Source organism: Carettochelys insculpta, chromosome 9 (assembly GCF_033958435.1).
Source record: "Carettochelys insculpta isolate YL-2023 chromosome 9, ASM3395843v1, whole genome shotgun sequence".
Lineage (NCBI taxonomy): Eukaryota > Metazoa > Chordata > Testudines > Carettochelyidae > Carettochelys > Carettochelys insculpta.
In genome coordinates this window covers 43938282-43958102 of record NC_134145.1, presented here as the reverse complement: position 1 = coordinate 43958102, position 19821 = coordinate 43938282, and the positions used below count along the sequence as shown (strand labels likewise).

Below are 19821 nucleotides of genomic sequence, written 5' to 3'. Positions count from 1 at the left end.
ATCCACAAACAGGACTAGTACATTTGGAAATTACCAGCTTCAGGTATGTAGTAACCATGACAAAGGAAAATAACAGAAGATAGTGGGATGTGAATTTATAAAAACCTGATGTCACGGCTGCTGGAACAGAGGTGCGGGTGTTGAGTTTTTGAACAAAACTGTGCATGAGGGAAACTGCCCCAGGAAATTATACCACACCTTTACCATCCTTTGTTCTCAGGTCTTTGCATTGTGTTACAGCCAAATGAATATGCAATGCCAAGAGCTCATTCTGCATTTCTGTTTGATGCAGATAGTAACAGAGATGTAGCCATGTTAGTCTGTATCTACTAAAACAAGAAAAGGGTCTGTCCCATGAAAGCTCATCACCTAATAAATTATTTTGTTAGTCTTTAAAGTGCCACATGACTGCTGTTTTGTTTTGATACAGTTCATTATTTTCAACGAGCAGTGTGTGCAAGTGACTGCCAGATTAGATTAGAGACTAACACGGGTGGGTAATAATTTTTGCCAGGGGACCACTCCACAAATTATGGCAAGTTGTCGGGGGCCACACATTTCTTATTAATGAAAATATCTCACCATCTATTTTTAAAATACCCCATTATGTTCTTTAGATCATAAAGTATTTGTAGTCTGGCAGATTTATCACAGTAGTGTCGGCATGGGTCTTTGGCTCCACTGATGATAACCAGAAGGCTGCGTGCGGGTTTTCAATGATACAGGACCAATAATCACAGCAGACCCTGTGAGGTTCCCCAAAGACCACATGCCAGAGGAGGACTGAAAGTGCCCAGCCAGGGATTATTGCCAAGCGATGTACAAATAACAGTTGTCAATTATACTTTACTGATCCACTATGCAGCTGTTACCACCAATCACTCTGTACCTCCTAGTTTGGTTAGATCATCTCTCATCCCTCATGTTGCCATTTTAGACCCTTTCCTGAGCCTAGGTCTGTATCTGCATGGAGTCTTTTTTAATGAGCTGGCAGTACCTTGTGATTTCAGCTCATGCCAATTATTGTTCTGCACCTGGGCTGAGCACCAATTGGTGTTTTGTACTCTCAGCCCTGTCTGAGTCAAGTTCTGTTAGCAGAGCCCTGTCTCTTGCCCATAGGGTAGCTTTACTTTTATCCATGTTTTGTCCATTGTTACTAGGCCTTAGGCCTCAAACCAAGCCTGTGCTGTATGGGCTTACACCTTCATCTTACTACAGTAATTAAATTTAATAACAACTGAATACCATTATCCAAAACTTGTCTTAGAAGGCAATGTATATTACAACTAATTTTTTGAATACGTGTAATAACACTTAGGCTACGTCTACACTAGGACACTATGTCGAAGTAGCCTATTTCGAAGTAAGAACATCGAAATGGGCTACTTTGACGATTATTGTCTACACATCCTCCAGGGCTGGTGGTGTCGACGTTCAACGTCGAAGTAGTGCCAGGGAACATTGAAAGGAGCCGCCCCGGAAGGAAATGCAGAGCATCCACCCACATAAGCCCCCTCTTTCAAAATAAGGGGCTAAGAAAGCCCGCGGATGGGGTCACAGAGCAGACTAGCCCTTCCGGGGCAGCTGCAAGCGGCTCCCTTAAAGGGCCCCTCCCAGACACACCCAGCCTGCACTGCACGAACAGCCCTGCATTGGTGATGCAAGCCTTGGAGACCTCGAGCCCGCAGACATGGACGTCCAGCAGCAGCTGGAAGCCCTCCAAGCCACCTCCTGCGGAGCAGGTGCCCTTCTAGATGCTGCCTGGGCAGCCACCCAGCAGCTTCTGGAATGGGAGCCCTCCCCAGGGTCACCAGGAGATGCCGCAGACCATTGGGCCCTCCTGCTCCCCCCTGGCCGGGTGCCCCGCCGACTCTGGAGCTACCCCTTCAGCACTGAGTGGTGGGAGCACCTGGTTATGGGGGAATGGAATGATGACCAGTGGCTGCGGAACTTCTGCATGGGCCAGCAGACCTTCATGGAGCTCTGCCAGTGGCTCACCCCCGCACTGAGGCACCACGACACCCGGATGCAGTGCGCCCTCCCCGTCGAGAAGAGGGTTGCAATAACTGTCTGGAAGCTGGCCACTCCAGACAGGTACCGCTCCGTGGGCCAGCAGTTTGGAGTGGGAAAGGCCACAGTTGGGGCTGTCCTGATGGAGGTAAGGAGGCCTGAGTCTGAACCCCCTAGGGAGGGGGTCCTGGGTGAGGGGGGCCTGAGGAGGGAGGCCTGGGTGAGGGGGTCACACTCTGCAAACCCTCACAGGCACCCATGTTCCCTCTCCACAGGTGGTGCGTGCACTTAGTGCCCTGCTGCTGAAGAGGGTCATCTGAGTTGGGGACCTGGATGCGGCCGTTGAGGGATTTGCCGCCATGGGATTCCCCAACTGCTCTGGAGCCCTCGATGGGACCGACATCCCCATCCACGCCCCAGACCACAGTGGTGGCCGCTATATACACAGGAAGGGCTACCACTCTGTGGTCCTGCAGGCCACAGTGGACAGCTGTGGCCACTTCCAGGACGTATGCGTGGGCTGGACCCATGATGCACGCATTTTCCGGAATTCGGGACTATGCTGCCAACTGCAGGCAGGGACCTACGTCCCCCAGAGGGAGATCTCTCTGGGAGATACCACCACCGTACCCCTCTGCATTGTGGGGGATGTGGCTTACCCCCTCCAGCCCTGGCTTATGTGGCCCTATACAGGCCACCTCAATGCTAGCCAGGAGTGCTACAACGCCCGACTCAACCATGCCTGCCAAGTGGTCGAGCGAGCCTTCGGGCGCCTGAAGGGCTGCTTGCGTTGCCTCCTGACACGCCTAGACCTAGGCCTCCAAAACATCCCCCAGGTTGTGGGTGCCTGCTGCACGCTCCACAACCTGGTGGAAAGCAAGGGCAAGGCCTTCGTGCAGGGCTGGGTGCTGGAGGCTGGAACAGCCTACCCCCAGCCAGCCGCTGCCCCGAGCCGCCAGGCCCACCAGAACAGGGTCCAGGTCTGGGAGGCCCTGAGGAAATACTTCGACCAGGGGGCCTAGTGAGCGACACCCAGGCCATCCCTGCACCCCACTCCAGCACCCACACCCACCCTCACCAAAAGCACACGGGACACAGGTTTCTTGAAAAATAAAACTATCATTATTTACATAACCACAAATTTTGCCTCTTTTCGGCATATATAAACCAAATAAAACAGAATCATTGAAAATAACTATATACAGGTGGGGACGTCTATAATAAACTATGTACAGGCGGGTCAACTATAAATAACTATATACGGGGGGAGACATGGGCAGGCCACGCATCGGCCCATGATTCCGGGGCAAGAGTGGAAGGGCGCGACCTCCGGCGCATTTGGGTGGCTGGTCCCCCCTGAGCTGGGGTCCCTGGCGAGGCCAGGATGACGGGGAGGTATGGCCGAGGCGGGTCCTTGGCCCGGTCATTGGCCTCGGGTGGCTCCTGCCCTGCGGAGCTGGTGGGTGGGGCGGCAGGCGGGACAGCGGGGAGGGCAGCACGGAGGACATCGGGGGGGGCAGACGGGCCACCAGCTCCTCAAAGGTGTTGACCACGCGGTTGAAGGTGGCCATAAACTCCCGCCAGGCCTCCCGCTCCTCAAATTGGAGTCTCCACTCCATGAGGTCCGCCTGGCGCAGGAGGGCAGCAGCCATCTCCGGGTCATGTGTGCTGTGGCGGTGGCCCCTGCAGGGGTGGGCCCATCCCGGTGCAGGTGGCGACCCCAGGTGTTGGTGGTCCGGTGGTCTCAGGGGTCTGTCTGGGACCACAGATGGTGCATCTGCAGAAATAGGGGGAAAGGGGGAAGGGAGGCCATGAGCACCCAGCCCTGACCTGTGACCCACACCCCATCGGCCTGTGGTCCCCCCCATCCCCCATTGGTGCATGCAGTGATCCTGTGAGTAGCCCCTTCCAGTGGTCTGCGCCTCTCACCTCCCAGCGGGGGTGGGGCATGGCACTGTCCATGTGTGGAGGTGCTGCTGGGCTCTGGTGGCTGTGGCACCATCCCTGGGCTGTGGTCTGCCCGAGCCATGGCAGGCTGGGGTCTTGTGGAGATGTGGGGGGCCTCCGATCAAGTGGTACCCCCGCCCTGTGCTCAGGGGGTCTGTGCCCTGTGGAGTACGTACCCGACGGTGCACTGCCAGGATCAGGAGAGGCCCATCTAGTGGACACCGGGCTGGAGCTGCGGGATGGGATGTCCAGCATGAGCTCCCCCTCCTCACTGGACCACTCGGTGACCGGGGTGGAGGGCCCCAGCTCTAGCCCCGGGGGGTGCAGGGCTGGCCTCAGGACCTGACCCTGGCTCCGAGGCCTGCTGGGGCTCGTCGGCCATGGTGTCAAGGGTGGCTGGGGGGGAGGAGGTGCCCCGGGGGCCCAGGATAGCGCTGAGGTCCCATTAATAGGGGCAAGCAGCGGGGGCAGCCCCAGACTGGCTGGCCGAGTCCCGGGCCCGGGTGTAATCCTGCTGCAACTCCTTGATCTTACTCCTGACATGGTCAGGAGTGCAGGCAGGGTGACCCCAGGCAGCCAGGCCCTCGGCCAGCCAGGCGAACGCCTCCGCGTTCCGCTGCTTGCTCCCCATGATATGCAGCACCTTCTCCTCACCCCAGAGCCCCAGCAGGTCACGGAGCTCAGAGTCAGTCCAGGAGGGGCCCCGCTTCCTACCCCGCCGGCTGGAGGCCTGGGAGCCCTGGGATGGCCCAGAGGGGGAGCTCTGGGGGCACTTGGAAGGCTGGCTCTCTGCCATGGTGTCCAACTGGCCTGTGCAGGGGCACCTCGTGGCACAGCTGCTGCCTGCACGGTGTCAGCTTCCTGCTACGGGGTTTCTGGGTCTGTGCAGCTTTAAGAACTGCTGGGCGCAGAGGTCATAGAGCCACGCAGGGGCTGGACAGCATGTCTTCGCCTAACAACTGATTGACGCCATGGCGGACCACGCTATTTCAAAGTAGTGGGACGCGGATCGTCTACTCAACGTCGAAGTAGGGCGCTATTCCCATCTTCGGATGGGAATAGCGATTTCGACATCTCACAGCTTAACATCTATTTGAACGTTGAAACAGCACATGGCGTGTGTAGACGTGACGCATGCTATTTCGATGTTGTGCCGGCTACTTTGAAGTAGCCAGCTAGTGTAGACGCACCCTTAATGCTAAACTTTTCAGTGCTGGGCAATAACCAGCCCATAGACCAGATGCAGTTCACAAATATTAGCCCTTGTTGAGCTATGTCTGGCTTATTGCTGACCTCTGAGTTACATTCAACTTATGTGCAGTATTGAAATTAAGTGTAAAGAAAAATGCAATTCAATGTGATAAGGAAAGTCTACGATGGGCATTAACAAGCTTTCATTACTGTTGTTGCAGTGTGGAGCATTATAACAAGGTGCTCACCACTGATTGGAGATCTGTTCTTTGATTTATTTAAACATATTTACTCACAGGCATAAGTTGTTCTGAGCAATACAAGAATCCTTTTGGCATGAGCCTTGATCTTTGGGAAAAGTCTGTTCACTAAGATACGTAAAACCTCAGAAGTGTCATTGATTTGAATTGCTCCACAAGCAATGCCTCACACTGCAAGTCAATAAGCTCAATTTGGACATTATTTGGAGCGTTGCCCACCTCAGGTGAAAAGGGAGGAAAAAAACATGTAATTTTCTGTCATTTTTAGACTCAAAAAATTGCAAGAAAATTTTGCATGCAAAGTGAGCAATTTCTTTCCAGGCTCTGGTCAGGTATTGTAATTTATTACCACGTGGTCAAGTGTGGGAACTGCTTGTTTCCTGTCTGAGGGGTAAGAAGCAGCAACTTTGTCACGAAAGACTTGACAAAAAAATACATGTCATGAGCAAAAAGCCCTTTACCTTGCAGTTTTGAATCAGTATGTTCATATGACCAGTAATGACAATAGCAAATGCAAAATCAGAGAGCCATTTCACATCATTCAGCTGAGGAAAATCCACATCTTTTCCTTTAATTTTCAAAACAAATCAATCTCAACCTTCAGATCCCATACTCTTTACAGAACTTTCCTCAAACTAAGCCACGTAACATTTGTATGGCACAGAACATCCCTGTGCTCTGACTCAGATTCCTCCAGCAGAGAGACAAATTGCCTGTGGTTTAATGCTCTTGCTCTAATGAAGCTGACTGGTATTCATGTAGCACTTTAAAGACTAACAAACTAAGTTCATTTCTGTCACTTGGTCTTATGTTCTTTTCAACAATCCAACATTTTTGCCTGTGGTTGCCTCATCTCAAAAAAAGATATATTGTCATTGGAAAAGGTTCAGAAAAGGGCAAAAAATTATAAGGGGTTGGAACAGATGCTATGCGAAGAGATTAAAAAGACTGGGACTTTTCAGCTTAGAAAAAAGAGACTAAGGGGAGATATGATAGATGTATACAAAATCATGACTGGTGTGCAAAAAGTGAATAAGGAAAAATTATTTACTTGTTCCCATAACAAAAGAACTAGGGGTCACCAAATGAAATTAATAGGTAACAGGTTTAAAACTAACAAAAGGATTTTTTTTTATTCATCCAGTTCATAGTAGGCCTGTGGAACTCCTTGCCATAGAAGGTGGTGAAGATCAAGACTTTAACAGGATTCAAAAAAGAACTAGATAATTTAATGGAGTTTAGGACCGTCAATGAATATCAGCCAGGAGAGGTAGGAATGGTGTCCCTAGCCTCTGTTTGTCAGAGGCTGGAAATGTATGTCAAAAGAGGGATCACTTTGATGATTACCTGTTCTGTTCACTCCCTTTGAGGCATCAGGCATTGGCCTCTGCCGGAAGACAACATATTGGGCTTATGTACCTTTGCTCTGACTCCTTGTGGCTTTTCTCACGTTCTTACAAGCCGATCAGTTATTTTTAACATAAGTAAATTCCTGCTCTTTTCCAATTAATTCTAAAGTAAAATGAAGGAGACAAACCTAAGACCTGGCCCCAATAGAGAGAAGCTTAGTCACTCTGACTTGGGATGAATAATAGATCTAGCCTTCCAGAAGCTCATCAGCACCAGAGTGGCGACTTAGGGTATATCTACACTTAGCAGAAGATCAACATGGTAACAGTCTTCTGCGATTCAATTTAAAGTTCCTAGTGAGGTTCCATCGTTGACCCTGGTAATCCTCGCAGGTGTGAGGAATAAGGTTAGTGGACCTCCCGCTGTGGGAATGGCAGGAAAAATTGATTTAGGATAAAAACAAGAAAGCAGTCAAGTAGCACTTTAAACACTAACAAAATAATATATGAGGTGAGCTTTCGTGGGACAGACCCACTTCTTCAGACCGTGGCCATACCAGAACAGACTCAATATTTAAGACACAGATTTAAGATACTTTGACTTCAGCTGTGCAGTTCAGGTAGCTGGAGTTGGGTGTCAGTTTTTCCCCTGATATAGACCTGGCCTTGGACTTGATAACTCATTCTTCCATTGCCAGATCAATCTAATGGATGGCACTAGCGCCTACAAATCTGGACTCTTTTAAGGATACAGAGGCGTGGAGGGAAAAGAGACTGCAATTTACTTCCTCAGCATTGCTGAGCCTCCCTGAGGTGTAGTGGAACTGCCTAATTCATTTTCCTCTTCCCCCCATGGGGCGAGGGGGCGGGAATCCCTGCTGAGTAAAGGACGTAACAGGGAGGGTAAGGCTGGGACGGAAAGTGCTGGGAGGAGAGCTTTGCTTGGGGGCCGTCAGGCACAAGAAGAGAGGGAAGCCGTGCTGGGGCAATGCAAAGCCTGAGTGAGAGGCTCAGGCGGGATTACAGCGGAGCGGAAGCGTGTAGCCAGCGAAGGGGGAACTGGCTGCTCCGGGGATACTGAGGAGCAGGCGCTCTCGCCCACTTCCCAACCGCTGTCGGGTGGGCGGCTCCTTTCACGCTCTGTCTCCGCCTCCCCTCGGCGGGCGGGCCTGCAAGGCCACGGTAGGGTCGGGTGAGGCGCGAGCGGAGCCCGAGGGCCTGGCGGGGGCAGACTGACTGAGGTGAGGGGAAGCGCCCGAGGGTGCCTGGGCTGCAGAAGGGGGTGGGGTATGGAGGACAGGCTGGGCTGAGGGCTGGCGCGCCGGCACGTGGGGCTTGAGGGGAGCCATGTGACGCGCCGGCGGTTTTGGGGCGAAGTTCAGCCCTGGGTGATACTAACAGTCTTGACTTTTGCGTGGAGAGAGCCGCGTTTGCCAAGCCTGGCCGCTGGCTCGAGCCTGGCCCACAAGGCGCTGCTGCGTGTCCCTTCATTTCTTGTGTTGGTTCAGAGAGATTCCCAAAGCCTATTTCTTTCCATGCTGAGAGCGCCTCAGAAAGCTTTGAAGGCACAATTGTCGGCAGCCTTGTCACAAACATGCTTTGAGAGGAATTCTTGGTAATTAGACCTGCCAGGGAGCTGTTCACCACGGGAGCAAACTGGGAGACTTGAACTAGAAAGACATGTTCAAAGACTTTGCACTGCCTAGGTTACCTTGTTTTTGCGAACTACATTCATAATTTAATATGCCCTTAACATTATTAAATCCTTATTTTTAGATTTAGAAGGATATTCATTTTCAAGCATTTATTTTTATGAAGCTGTAACTTATGTAATAATGACAAAAATGCAGAGGTTGAAATTGCACTTTATTAGCAATGTAATGTAACCCTTCACTGCATGCACTGATTTTATGCCTCTAATTTATAATAAATAATAAAATTAAGGATTGACTGAACCTTTCTGAAGAGTTTCCTGTTTGCCAGTTTATGGAAAATATATTGAGCTAAACAAATACGCAAACAGCACCAAAGTAACATGAACAGTCAATATAAAACAAAGCAGATGAAACAGAAAAGGCATAAAAATGATAATTTGCATAGGAAAAGGCTAGGTTATTTTAAAATTGTTTAAAAAATTAGTCAGCCATGTTATGGAAGATTGTGCCCTGCTCCTCTCCCTCCCCCATTTGATTGAACAAAGACAAGCTTTTGGGATATAGTTGATTTTTGTTAGGAGTGTGGAAAGGGTGTTTTCATTGTCAAATTTGTAAAAAAGTCTCATTTTCTTATTGATATTAGTACGACTTTTATCACTAATTTAATATGAAAAGAGGATTACATCTATATTTGCTTAATGATAAATCAAGTACACAGGGAAAAATATTCTAACAATTTGTGAAAACATTTCAGAAAATTAACTGATTTTTAATTTTTAGTGTGAACAGCATGATGAGTATGAATCTTCAAAAGGATACTTTTACAGGAACAATTAATTTCATACCTCCTCTATACAAACAACGGTACCAGTTCATTAAGGATTTAGTGATTAAATACAAACCTAAGAAGGTTGGTATGTTTGTCTTTTTAGACCTTAAATTTTAGAAAGATAGGGTAAATACTCGTACAAGACATCTAGACACTGGAAATACCAATGTTTCCTGAATAGTGTCAGAAAGGTAGCTGTGTTAGTTTGTATCTTCACAAAACAAAGCAGCCCTGTAGCACCTTAAAGACGAATAATATTATTAGGTGAAAAGCTTTTGTGGGACAGACTCACTTCCTTGCCAGATCTGAAGAAGTGGGTCTGTCCCACGAAAGCTCATCACGTAATAAATAATGTTAGTCTTTAAGGTGCTACAGGGCTGGGTTTTTTTGTTCATTGTTTCCTAAGTATTTCAATACCAAGAATCAGCTCTTCATGGAGTTTTTTTGCCTCATTTGGCTTTTTTCCAGGATCATGTAACTAGTGAACTGAGGGGAAAAAACACTTAAAATGCAAGCTTTCTTTGTGAGTTAAAAATGCGAATAAAATACACTTTCTGTTTTTGGGGAGCAGGTGGTTTTCTGAACATTTTAGTGTTTTCTTTTGAGGACAAAAATATTTTAAGACTTTTTGAAGAGTTCCATCCCATCTCCTTCCCTTAAGGCAGTGTTTCCCATACTTAAAACATTTGTGTACCCCTTTCATGACTTTGGCGTTATTGGTGTACCCCCTCTCCTGGAGCCTTCCCAATGCTTATCTGCTGATTTTTAGTAAGTTATTTTCTGCCGGGTACCCCTTGAAATCCTTTCATGTACCATCTGTGGTACGTGTACCACATTTTGAGAAACACTGCCCTAAGCGTTTGTCATCACAGCAGTATTAGCTTAACTTACCCAGGTTTTGCCCTTAACCCAACTCCTGTGCATAAATAACTCAAGGTAGCAGCTGGTTCTTAAGGTGGCAGGGGTGAGGGTGAAACTAAAGTTCTGCTGCTTACTGCTGTGGGGGTGCAGCAGCTGAATTTACAACTCAGAAGCAGTTAGTCCAATCTCTCTGCCTATATGTTTACTCCACAACTGGAAACAAGCCTCCTAAAGCAGAAAGAAGTCTTGTGCTAGTTTTGCTTGAGGTAGCACACTTAAAACAAAAAAAAAAAAGGTTTGATGGATGTCTCAGCACAGTATGTCCCATGTTGTAACACATACACTGCTCTGTTCAGCGTGTTAACTTGAGCAGTGCTAGCAGGTGTTTGTCTACCTGATTTGGGAGGCACAGTGCCAAGCTGCAGTGTAGACATATTCTGTGTTGCTAACCAGAAGCACACTGTGTAACTACAGTGTTGCTTAAGAATATGGTGTTTTAAGATGCCATTGTTTTCAAATCCACTTTATAGGTTGCAGACTTGGGATGTGCTGACTGTACTCTACTCTGGATGCTGAAATTCTGCAACTGCATTGAAGTGCTAGCTGGGCTAGACATCAGGGAAAATGTGATGAGGGAGAAAATGTAAGATGGTCTTTACATTATTTGTCTTAATAATGCAGCATTTGAGTCAGGCTAATAATACGTGGCAGTAGGAATAAGGGAGAATGTAAAGTTATGAAGTGTTTGGTATGTGAAAATTGAGTGTGTTGGGAATTGGTAAGCTGGTTTTGTAAAACTACTGGTATGCCATTGTTGGCATCAAATCTATTTAGATATTTATGTGGCACTATCAGGCTACGTCTACACGTGAAGCCTACATCGAAATAGCTTATTTCGATGTAGCAACATCAAAATAGGCTATTTCGATGAGTAATGTCTACACGTCCTCCAGGGCTGGCAACGTCGATGTTCAACTTCGACGTTGCGCGGCACCACATCGAAATAGGCGCTGCGAGGGAACGTCTACATGCCAAAGTAGCACACATCGAAATAAGGGTGCCAGGCACAGCTGCAAACAGGGTCACAGGGCGGACTCAACAGCAAGCCGCTCCCTTAAAGGGCCCCTCCCAGACACAGTTGCACTAAACAACACAAGATACACAGAGCTGACAACTGGTTGCAGACCCTGTGCCTGCAGCATGGATCCCTAGCTGCCGCAGCAGCAGCCAGAAGCCCTGGGCTAAGGGCTGCTGCCCACGGTGACCATAGAGCCCCGCAGGGGCTGGAGAGAGAGCGTCTCTCAACCCCTCAGCTGATGGCCGCCATGGCGGACCCCGCTATTTCGAAGTTGCGGGACACGCAACGACTACACGGTCCCTACTTCGACGTTGAACATCGAAGTAGGGCGCTATTCCTATCCCCTCATGGGGTTAGCGACTTCGACGTCTTGCCGCCTAACGTCGAAGTTAACTTCGAAATAGCGCCCGGTGCGTGTAGCCGTGACGGGCACTATTTCAAAGTTAGTGCCGCTACTTTGAAGTAGCGTGCACGTGTAGACACGGCTTCAGTGTGGTTAACTGAGCTCACTCCAGATTTGACATTTGCACAAGTTATAGTTTGTTCTCTTTTCCTTCCAATCAATATGGATTGGACTATGTTGTTTTTGTTTTTAGTGTGGGAAGGTGAGGTCGGAGAAATGGGTTTTGTATTTTGCTGAGAAGGCACTGAGATTTGTGGTTAGTTGAGCTCTTATTGGTCTGAGTTCCAAATTTAAGTAACAGTCGCTGAAAAGGTTGTGTTCCCCGAGGACAGAAGTTGAAAATGCGGTTGTTCCAATTATAGCTGTACAACTGACTTGCTGCGAGATATAGATTGGGCCACACAAAAGTTTTCTTGGTGATTGTTACTTAGAATCATAGAACAATAGAGTTGGAAGAGACCTAAAAAAGCCATCAAGTCCAGCCCCCCTGCCCTTGGCAGGACCAAACCCATCAGATCAGCCCAGCCAGGGCTTTGTCAAGGCGAGACTTAACCACCTCCAGGGATGGAGACTCCACTGCTTCCCTGGGTAGACCATTCTAATGCTTCACCACTCTCCTAGTGAAAAAGTTTTTCTTAGTGTTCAACTTGGACCTTCCCAGCCGCAACTTGAGACCATTGTTCCGTGTTCTGCCATCCGTGACCACTGTGAACAGCCTCTCTCCAGCCTCTTTGCAATCTGCCTTCAGTAAGTTGAAGGCTGTTATCAAGTCCCCCCTCAGTCTTTTCTTCTGCAGACTAAACAGACCCAATTCCCTCAACCTTTCTTCATAGGTCATATGCTCCAGCCCCCTAATTATTTTGTTCACCCTCCGCTGGACCCTCTCCAGTGTGTTCACATCCTTCCTATAATTGGGGGCCCAGAACTGGACACAGTACTCCAGATGTGGCCTCACCAAAGCTGAATAAAGAGGAATAATCATTTCTCTGGATCTACTGGCTACGCTCCTCTTGATGCAACCTAATATGCCATTAGCCTTCTTGGCACAGTGGCACACTGTTGACTCATGTCCAGCTTCTCGTCCACTACAACTCCCAGGTCCTTTTCTGCATAACTACTACCGAGGCAGTCAGACCCCAGCCTGTAACAATGCTTGGGATTCTTCTGGCCCAAGTGCAGGACTCTGCACTTGTCTTTGGTGAACCTCATCAGATTTCTTGCAGCCCAGTCTTCAAAGTTGTCTAACTCACGCTGGACACTATCCCTACCCCCTCCAGCATATCTACCTCTCCCCCTAGCTTAGTGTCGTCTGCAAACTTGCTGAGGGTGCAATCCAACCCCTCATCCAGGTCATTGATAAATATGTTGAACAGAACAGGACCCAGAACTGAACCTTGGGTACTCCACTAGAAGCCTGCCGCCATCCTGACATCGAACCGTTGATCACTACCTGCTGGGCTCGACCTTCTAGCCAGCTTTCTGTCCATCTTACTGTCCATTTATCCTACCTAATCTAATGCTAACCTAAATGTCTGGTACTTCTTGGGGCTAGTCAAGACTACTGCTAACTATATTTATCCCAGTTTCTTTCAAGATGGCATTTTCCTTTTAGCACAGCTATATAACATATGGGTACATTTGCTCACAGACAACCTAATAGACTTTTTAAGGATGTTGAGTGTTTAGCCCAAGAACACTTTAATTTTGAATGTTTTCCTAGGCATAAGCTGTCTCCCCTTCCTGGTGATTATTTGCAACCAAGCGAAAGATCTCTAACTGTGACCCTGCATCATGGCTCAGTTGCACATAAAGACCCTTGCATGCTTGGTTTTGACTTGGTAACATGCATTGAATTGTGAGTATTAATCGTACTTACTTCAATTTTTCTTATCAAACACGTTGTCTATGTCTACACTACAGTGCTCTACCGACAGAAAGCTCTGTCGGAAGAGATCTTCTGACAAAACTTCTGTTGACGTAGTGTGGCCATCACAAAAGCAGATCGTAAAAGCGATCCACTTTGTCAACAGTGTGGTCGAACTGCCCGGTCCTCTCTAAACGAACAACTGACTGGAAGTACAGCAGACAGGGCTGCCTGGTGACCTGGAATCCCTGTCTGTTACGGAGGCCTCCCCACAGCATCCACACACCAGATTCTGTCAAGAAAAGTATTTTGCCTCATGGCAGAGAGGCAGAAGGCTGTTGACAAAAATGCCAGGTTTTGTCGACATACTGTTGACAAAACACATTTTGTGTGTGGCCACTCTGTGAGTTTTGTCAACAAAACCCTATAGTGTAGACGTAGGCTAAGTGAATATAAATATAAATAGAGCAGGATTCCATGTTTCACTCTCTTCTTCCTTTGCATTGTAATTTGTAGTCTGGCAAGACTCACTGATGTCAGAAAGATGGAAAATAGAGATGAAAGCCTTTAATTGAGCACCTGTATTCAATCCTATACATTTAACACTTTAATAAATGGAAGAGTAGCAGGATGTGGTGGTTTTTTCAATGTATGAAATTAATCATATTTGGAATTTTGGACTGTGGGTGTAAATGCAAGTGTGAAAGAAGGGGAGATTATGAAAAATAATAAAGAACCCCCTTCAAAAATTTTTATTTATTCAGGTTGCAGCACTGGTGTAATTGTAACCACATGACTAAAATATTAGTATATACATAGTTTTCATTGAATTGATTGTAGAGACCGTCAAAAGACTGTAAGATTTGAAGGACTATGTAATCCTATTCTTTTTCAGAATAGAGCACCTGGAAGCAACAGAATTGGAAAAGTTTCCAGAGGTAGTATTTGATTTTATGGCTCCAGCCATGGTTGTAATCAGCACTCCAAACTCAGAATTTAATCCTTTGCTCCCAGGAGTGACACTGTTCAGACATTCAGACCATAAATTTGAATGGGATCGAGCACAGTTTCAAAGGTGGTGAGTTTCAAAGTTACAACCCTTGACATCTAACATGCTAGCTACTAGCCACATGTAGCTATTTGGTTGGTTGAGTATGGAGAGTTGGCTTGAACAAAAATGTATTTTCAGAATAATGTGGCTAGTTTGCTATAGTGACTACTGAACTGGCTTCAGAACTAGTAGGATACCATGGTACTATACAGTATAGAATTTGTCCTTAAAACTGTAAAAAGCAATTGTAGAGATTTACCTTTCAAAATAGTTTTGGAGGCTGTTGCTGTTTTGAAAAGTGTGTGTGTGTGTGTGTGTGTACACAGACACAGAAAAAGAAGGGAAACAGCTAAAACAATTGAAATGTGAAGATTTAAGTAAGACTTCCATTTTAGTAATATCCCATTTTCCCTTTAGCTGTAGAATTTTTGTTGGTAAAATACCCTGTTTTGACAGTGTTAGTATTAAATATGGGGAAAAAAGGAAAAATTGAGTTGTGCTGATCTGAAGTTGTTCAAAGTCCAGTCCCGTTCCTTTGGAGACAAAAATAAGACAAACATATACAAATAGCAGAGAAAAGAATACCAAATATAGAAAATATACTTTCTGCCTTTGTTGCCAACTGTCGCTTGTAGCTTCACTACTGAAGAGACACAGATGCATAACATATGATCTTACCAACTAGCCCAAGATCTGGGAAAACGATACCAGGTTTGGATTATTTGGGGGATTGCTTTTAGCTGCCACACTAATTCCATGGCCATACTACTAGCATTCAGTGACACTCAGATAAACTACATCCAAAAATGATGCCAGCCTCATCCTATTAACTCTAATCAATCAAAATATATTTCACTGATTTCATCTGTAAATATTTCCTCTTGTTTCTAGAATGTTTCACGTCATGTCTACCTGTGACCCTACCAGGAGACTAAAGACTATTTGTGAGGGACTTATGTGCCAAAAAATTTACAATTCTGTGCACAATATTGTTAATTCTACATATTTTGTCAATAAGTTAATGTGAAGGCTCCAGCATGGCAGCAGGGAACACAAGCCACTGGCTCCAAGGAGATGGGAGATCACCCTGCAGCATCTCCCATCCCCTCCTTCAGACATGGATTCTGCAGTGAAGCTGCACTTGACTCTGATGCAGCACAAGAGCCAGGTCTATTCCAAGCAAGGTTCACCAGAGTAGCTAGTGAGAGGAACAGTCTCACATGCATGTCCTGCCCTGATCCAGGTGGAGGGTAAGCAGGTTCAGCCCAGCAGGATCCAAGTATGGAGGGCCTTAATGTTGGGTGATCCAGGTATGGCGTGACAGGGTTCTCTGTGGAGCAGTTAGATATTAGTGGTTTGGTGAGAGGGTCCACAGTGAGGAGGGATATGGATGAATACAGTTTTGTCAGGGATTTCCAGGTACAGGAGGAATGGGACTCTTCAGGGAGTCCAGGTGAAGGTGGTTGAGTCTTAGTAAGGGGTCTGGGTATGGGAGGGCTTAGGACAGGATTCTGGCTGCTGAAAGAGTGGTGTGTGGTTAGGTGGGAGTCCTGGTGCAGGTGATTGGGGCTCAGTGGTGGAGTCCAGGTACAGGGGAGTGGGACTCATCGAGATGGGGGTCTGAGGGATCTGAGCAGGAATCGGTCTGGGTGCAGGAATAGGGGTCCAGATGCAGCCAGTGTGGCTTGGTAGGATGTGGGTTTGGGTGCAAGGAAGGGTGACTTGGTGGGAGAGGTATGCGGGGTGTGCGTGTCCAGATGGATGGGGGAGGAGCCTGCAGTGTACAGCATCCCCTGCCCCGTGGCTGAGGAGCAATAGGAGCAGGAAGAAAGGTGTGTGTGTATGTGGAATTTCCAGTTGCTCAAACTGTGTAAATTATTTCGAGTCATCTTATTTCGAACCCTGATGTAGGCTACAGTGCCCTGGAGTTCAAGATAAGTGCTTATTTTTAACTTCCTGGTAACCTAGGAATGAAATACCATGCTCAAAATAGTCCTGCTATTTCAAGTGTGGTATTTTGCTGTGCAGTTTCTATTTCGGGATAAAATGTATCCTGAAATAGAAAGCATAGTGTAGCTTTAGCTTTAAAGATCACACATCTTGAAGAACATTCATTTACAGGTAAGTAAGCTCCCCTTTTCAGGCAGCCCACAACTGAGAGCCACCTTCCCTCCACTGAGAAGGAAGCTTGCTTGTGTTTAACTGGATATCATCTGCTTGACACCACCAACTTGTTAGTCATGCAAACTCTCAGCAAGGGTATGCCAGCCTTATTTTGCCTCCCAGATTAATAATAAGTGTAACCAGTGTTTCCTGTAAATGGTGCTCTTGTGTGGCTGCTCAGGAGAGAGTTCTATCCACTCAGCTCATTAGCAGAGCACTCGCAGCTAGGGTTTTTGTTCCTACTAGTGCTGCATATTTGTAGATGCATTGGTGCACATAAAACATTTTATTCTGCATGTGAATGGAAAAAATTTGCGCATGAATGGAAAAGATTAGAGGGAATGTTGGGTATGACTCAGTCCCAGAACACGTTTAAAACATGTGAATCCTGTATCCACCGAACATTTACAGAAACATTAGATCTGCTGTCCCCCAGGAAATGGTGTACACATCAGCTTAAAGTATTAAACTTAGAATTAGCATCTCACTGCTTATCATAGCACTTCTGTACACATTTATAGTGAAATCAAGGACAAGTTTATGGCACGAGATTTGAGAGCTAGGATATTGAAAGCAAGATGTTACATATATAATGAAATAACATGCTTTCTAGAGACTAAACTGAATAGGTTAATCTGTTACCCCAAATGTCTTCTGAAGCATTTCAGGGAAGGATAGTTAAGATCCTATTTTAATGGACCTAGATGCATTGCCCATGTGAGATGCATTTAGTTACTTCCAATGTGCAAGTGGGTGCAGTGTTGTCTTTGTTCAAATATTTGAAGTTTGTCTCAAGATAAGATTCTCTTCTCCTGGAGTGCGCTCTTTATGTTCCACTTCATATCATTCTGTTGATTTTGTATGTAAATTAACTGCACTGTGTTACCTTACTGTGTTTAATTTACATGCCAGAAGAGAGAGAGAGACAGAGAGAAATGAACATCTTTGTCAGGAAAACAGTTCACCTCTGTTGTAATGGAGATGCTAAGAACATATTTTCAGTGTACACTTATAACTTCTTATATATTCTTTTGATATGTGTGTACAGATATTAAGGACTATGAGACTGGCTTTCATTTAAGATCTCAGATGACATTCTTTAGTAAATCAGAATGCACATATTAGAATCAGGATATTTCTGTAACTTCTTTGCAAGTTGTCATGGAGAAGTTCTTATGCCACATTATCTGTCTGTCATTTTTGTGTAATAAATATAGGAAAATATTTAATGTTATGAATTGTGTGAATCTTGTACTGGGGTCCAAAAGAAGACCATAAGATCTTTTGTAGTAGACCATGCTAAGGGTGGATGTTTTGTCCCCAGCGAGCTGCTTCCTTGGTCTGTTAGCTTTATCTTAACTGTGGCCACGGTATCCTTGGAATAGTGCAAAGACAGAGAAGTTGCCCTCTTAGATCCGTTTTCACCTTAATATAATTTCCATTCACACAATTACTGAACTGAAATGCCCCATTCTCCTAATCTAAATAATAGGATTCCAAGACTGTCACCGAGTGTCACTCTGAAGCCTTGTTATGTCTGCAGAGTTGGTGGTAGATGTGATTTAAACAGCTGCTAGCTATTCAGAATATCACCAAATAGGTTTCACAGTCTGTTATTGTTCACTTTATGTTCTTAGCCATTTTGACATTATGAATTACATCTGTTTGACAGGTTCTTCCCTAAAAGACTGCTGTGATAGCACAAGTAACTAAACCAGTCACCACTTTCACTATACAGCTAATTTGCATGTAGCAATTAATTGATTGTATAAGGGAGGCTTCATAGATGTGCCCCCAACTGCCATTGTTTTCAAAACCACCCATATAACAATACAACCAGCACACACAATCTTATACACACCATCTCTTTATTGCAGCATACACCCCTCATTCACCCAACTACAAATCAAAATAAATGTCCCAACACAATTCCCCCAGATGGAAATCTCTGCAATCATATGCACAACAACACAATAAGCATACACAGTCCCTTCCCTCAGCACACAACCTTCATTTAACACCTACACAGATGAACACAAATCTTGTAATACAACACAGCCATCCACACAACAACACTATCAGTACACACGCTCACCACCACCATCACTCTGAAACCTAGAATGCTGAGTCAGTGTGATGGAAGGGAAACAGCTGCAAGGCATGACTAAATATTCTTTTGTTTAGAATATCAACAGGCTCAGTAATCACTGGGATTCAGCTTCTGGTACCATCCAAATTTTAGTTTGTCAGCCATTTCAGCTTTATAAATTATAACTACCAGTAGAGTTATTTCAAGGATATATTTTTATCATTTAGACAGTATTGTCTTTTAAAATGCATTCTTTTTCAAAAGATAATGGTGTGATTAAATTCTGAAAGCTTGACAAAACAAAATGTTGTTTTTCTTAAGTTATTCTGTTTTTATTAATTCTTCCTGATTTGTTGAAAGCAAGAACGACTATATAGGTATAATAATGATATGTTTTCTACCTGGTGTTTGCAAAATATTAAAGACATGTTAGTTTATTTAAAAGTGTAGAGATAGCAGCAATTTAATCTTGTTTTCGTAGTATTAAAGAGTAAGGCTCTGATCCTGCAAATGCTTAATTTGTGCTTAATTTCATGTACCCAAGTAATCCCACTGAAATAAATATTTTTGAAGTGAAGCAAGTGCATAAGAGTTAGCAGAATTAGGGTCTTATTTTTTGCTCTGAGATTCATATTTCTTCATTGTATAAAAACGTGACCATTCTGCATCATAAGATTAAATTATTTTCTTAGGGCAATAGATGCAGCAACTCGCTATGATTATACAGTGGAATTTACTGGTCTAGGGACCCCACCACCTGGAACTGAGGATGTTGGGTTTTGTACCCAAATAGGTGTGTTTATGAGAAAACATCTGAAGAATACTGAAACTGTTAATTCTGAGACACACACACAACATGCTTACAAAACTGTAAGTATCTCTTGCTCTTCCCCCATGTATCCATTTAGTTTACTTCATATAGGGATCAATAAATAACACAGGGACAATTTTGTGAAACCGAATCATAAGGTTTATGTATATAGCCTTCCTGCTTTTGCCACATGCTTTAATAGTATAGGGTATGTCTGCACTAAAAATGCTACAGTGGCACCAGTATAGTGCCCCAGTATA

At 45.6% G+C, this 19821-nt stretch overlaps 1 protein-coding gene across 4 annotated transcripts in view; it reads left to right on the top strand.

Annotated features, from left to right (window-relative positions):
• The first annotated feature begins 7928 nt into the window (after positions 1-7928).
• Positions 7929-19821, top strand: part of HENMT1 (HEN methyltransferase 1) — a 33036-nt gene continuing 21143 nt past the window's right edge. For all 4 annotated transcript variants that reach the window (XM_075002984.1, XM_075002981.1, XM_075002983.1 and 1 more), the window contains exons 1-6: positions 7929-7998; positions 9193-9322; positions 10633-10745; positions 13304-13438; positions 14343-14525; positions 19443-19620. In XM_075002984.1, the coding sequence (XP_074859085.1) occupies positions 9203-9322; positions 10633-10745; positions 13304-13438; positions 14343-14525; positions 19443-19620 (729 nt within the window). In that variant the 5' untranslated portion in view covers positions 7929-7998; positions 9193-9202. The remainder of the gene's footprint in view (positions 7999-9192; positions 9323-10632; positions 10746-13303; positions 13439-14342; positions 14526-19442; positions 19621-19821) is intronic.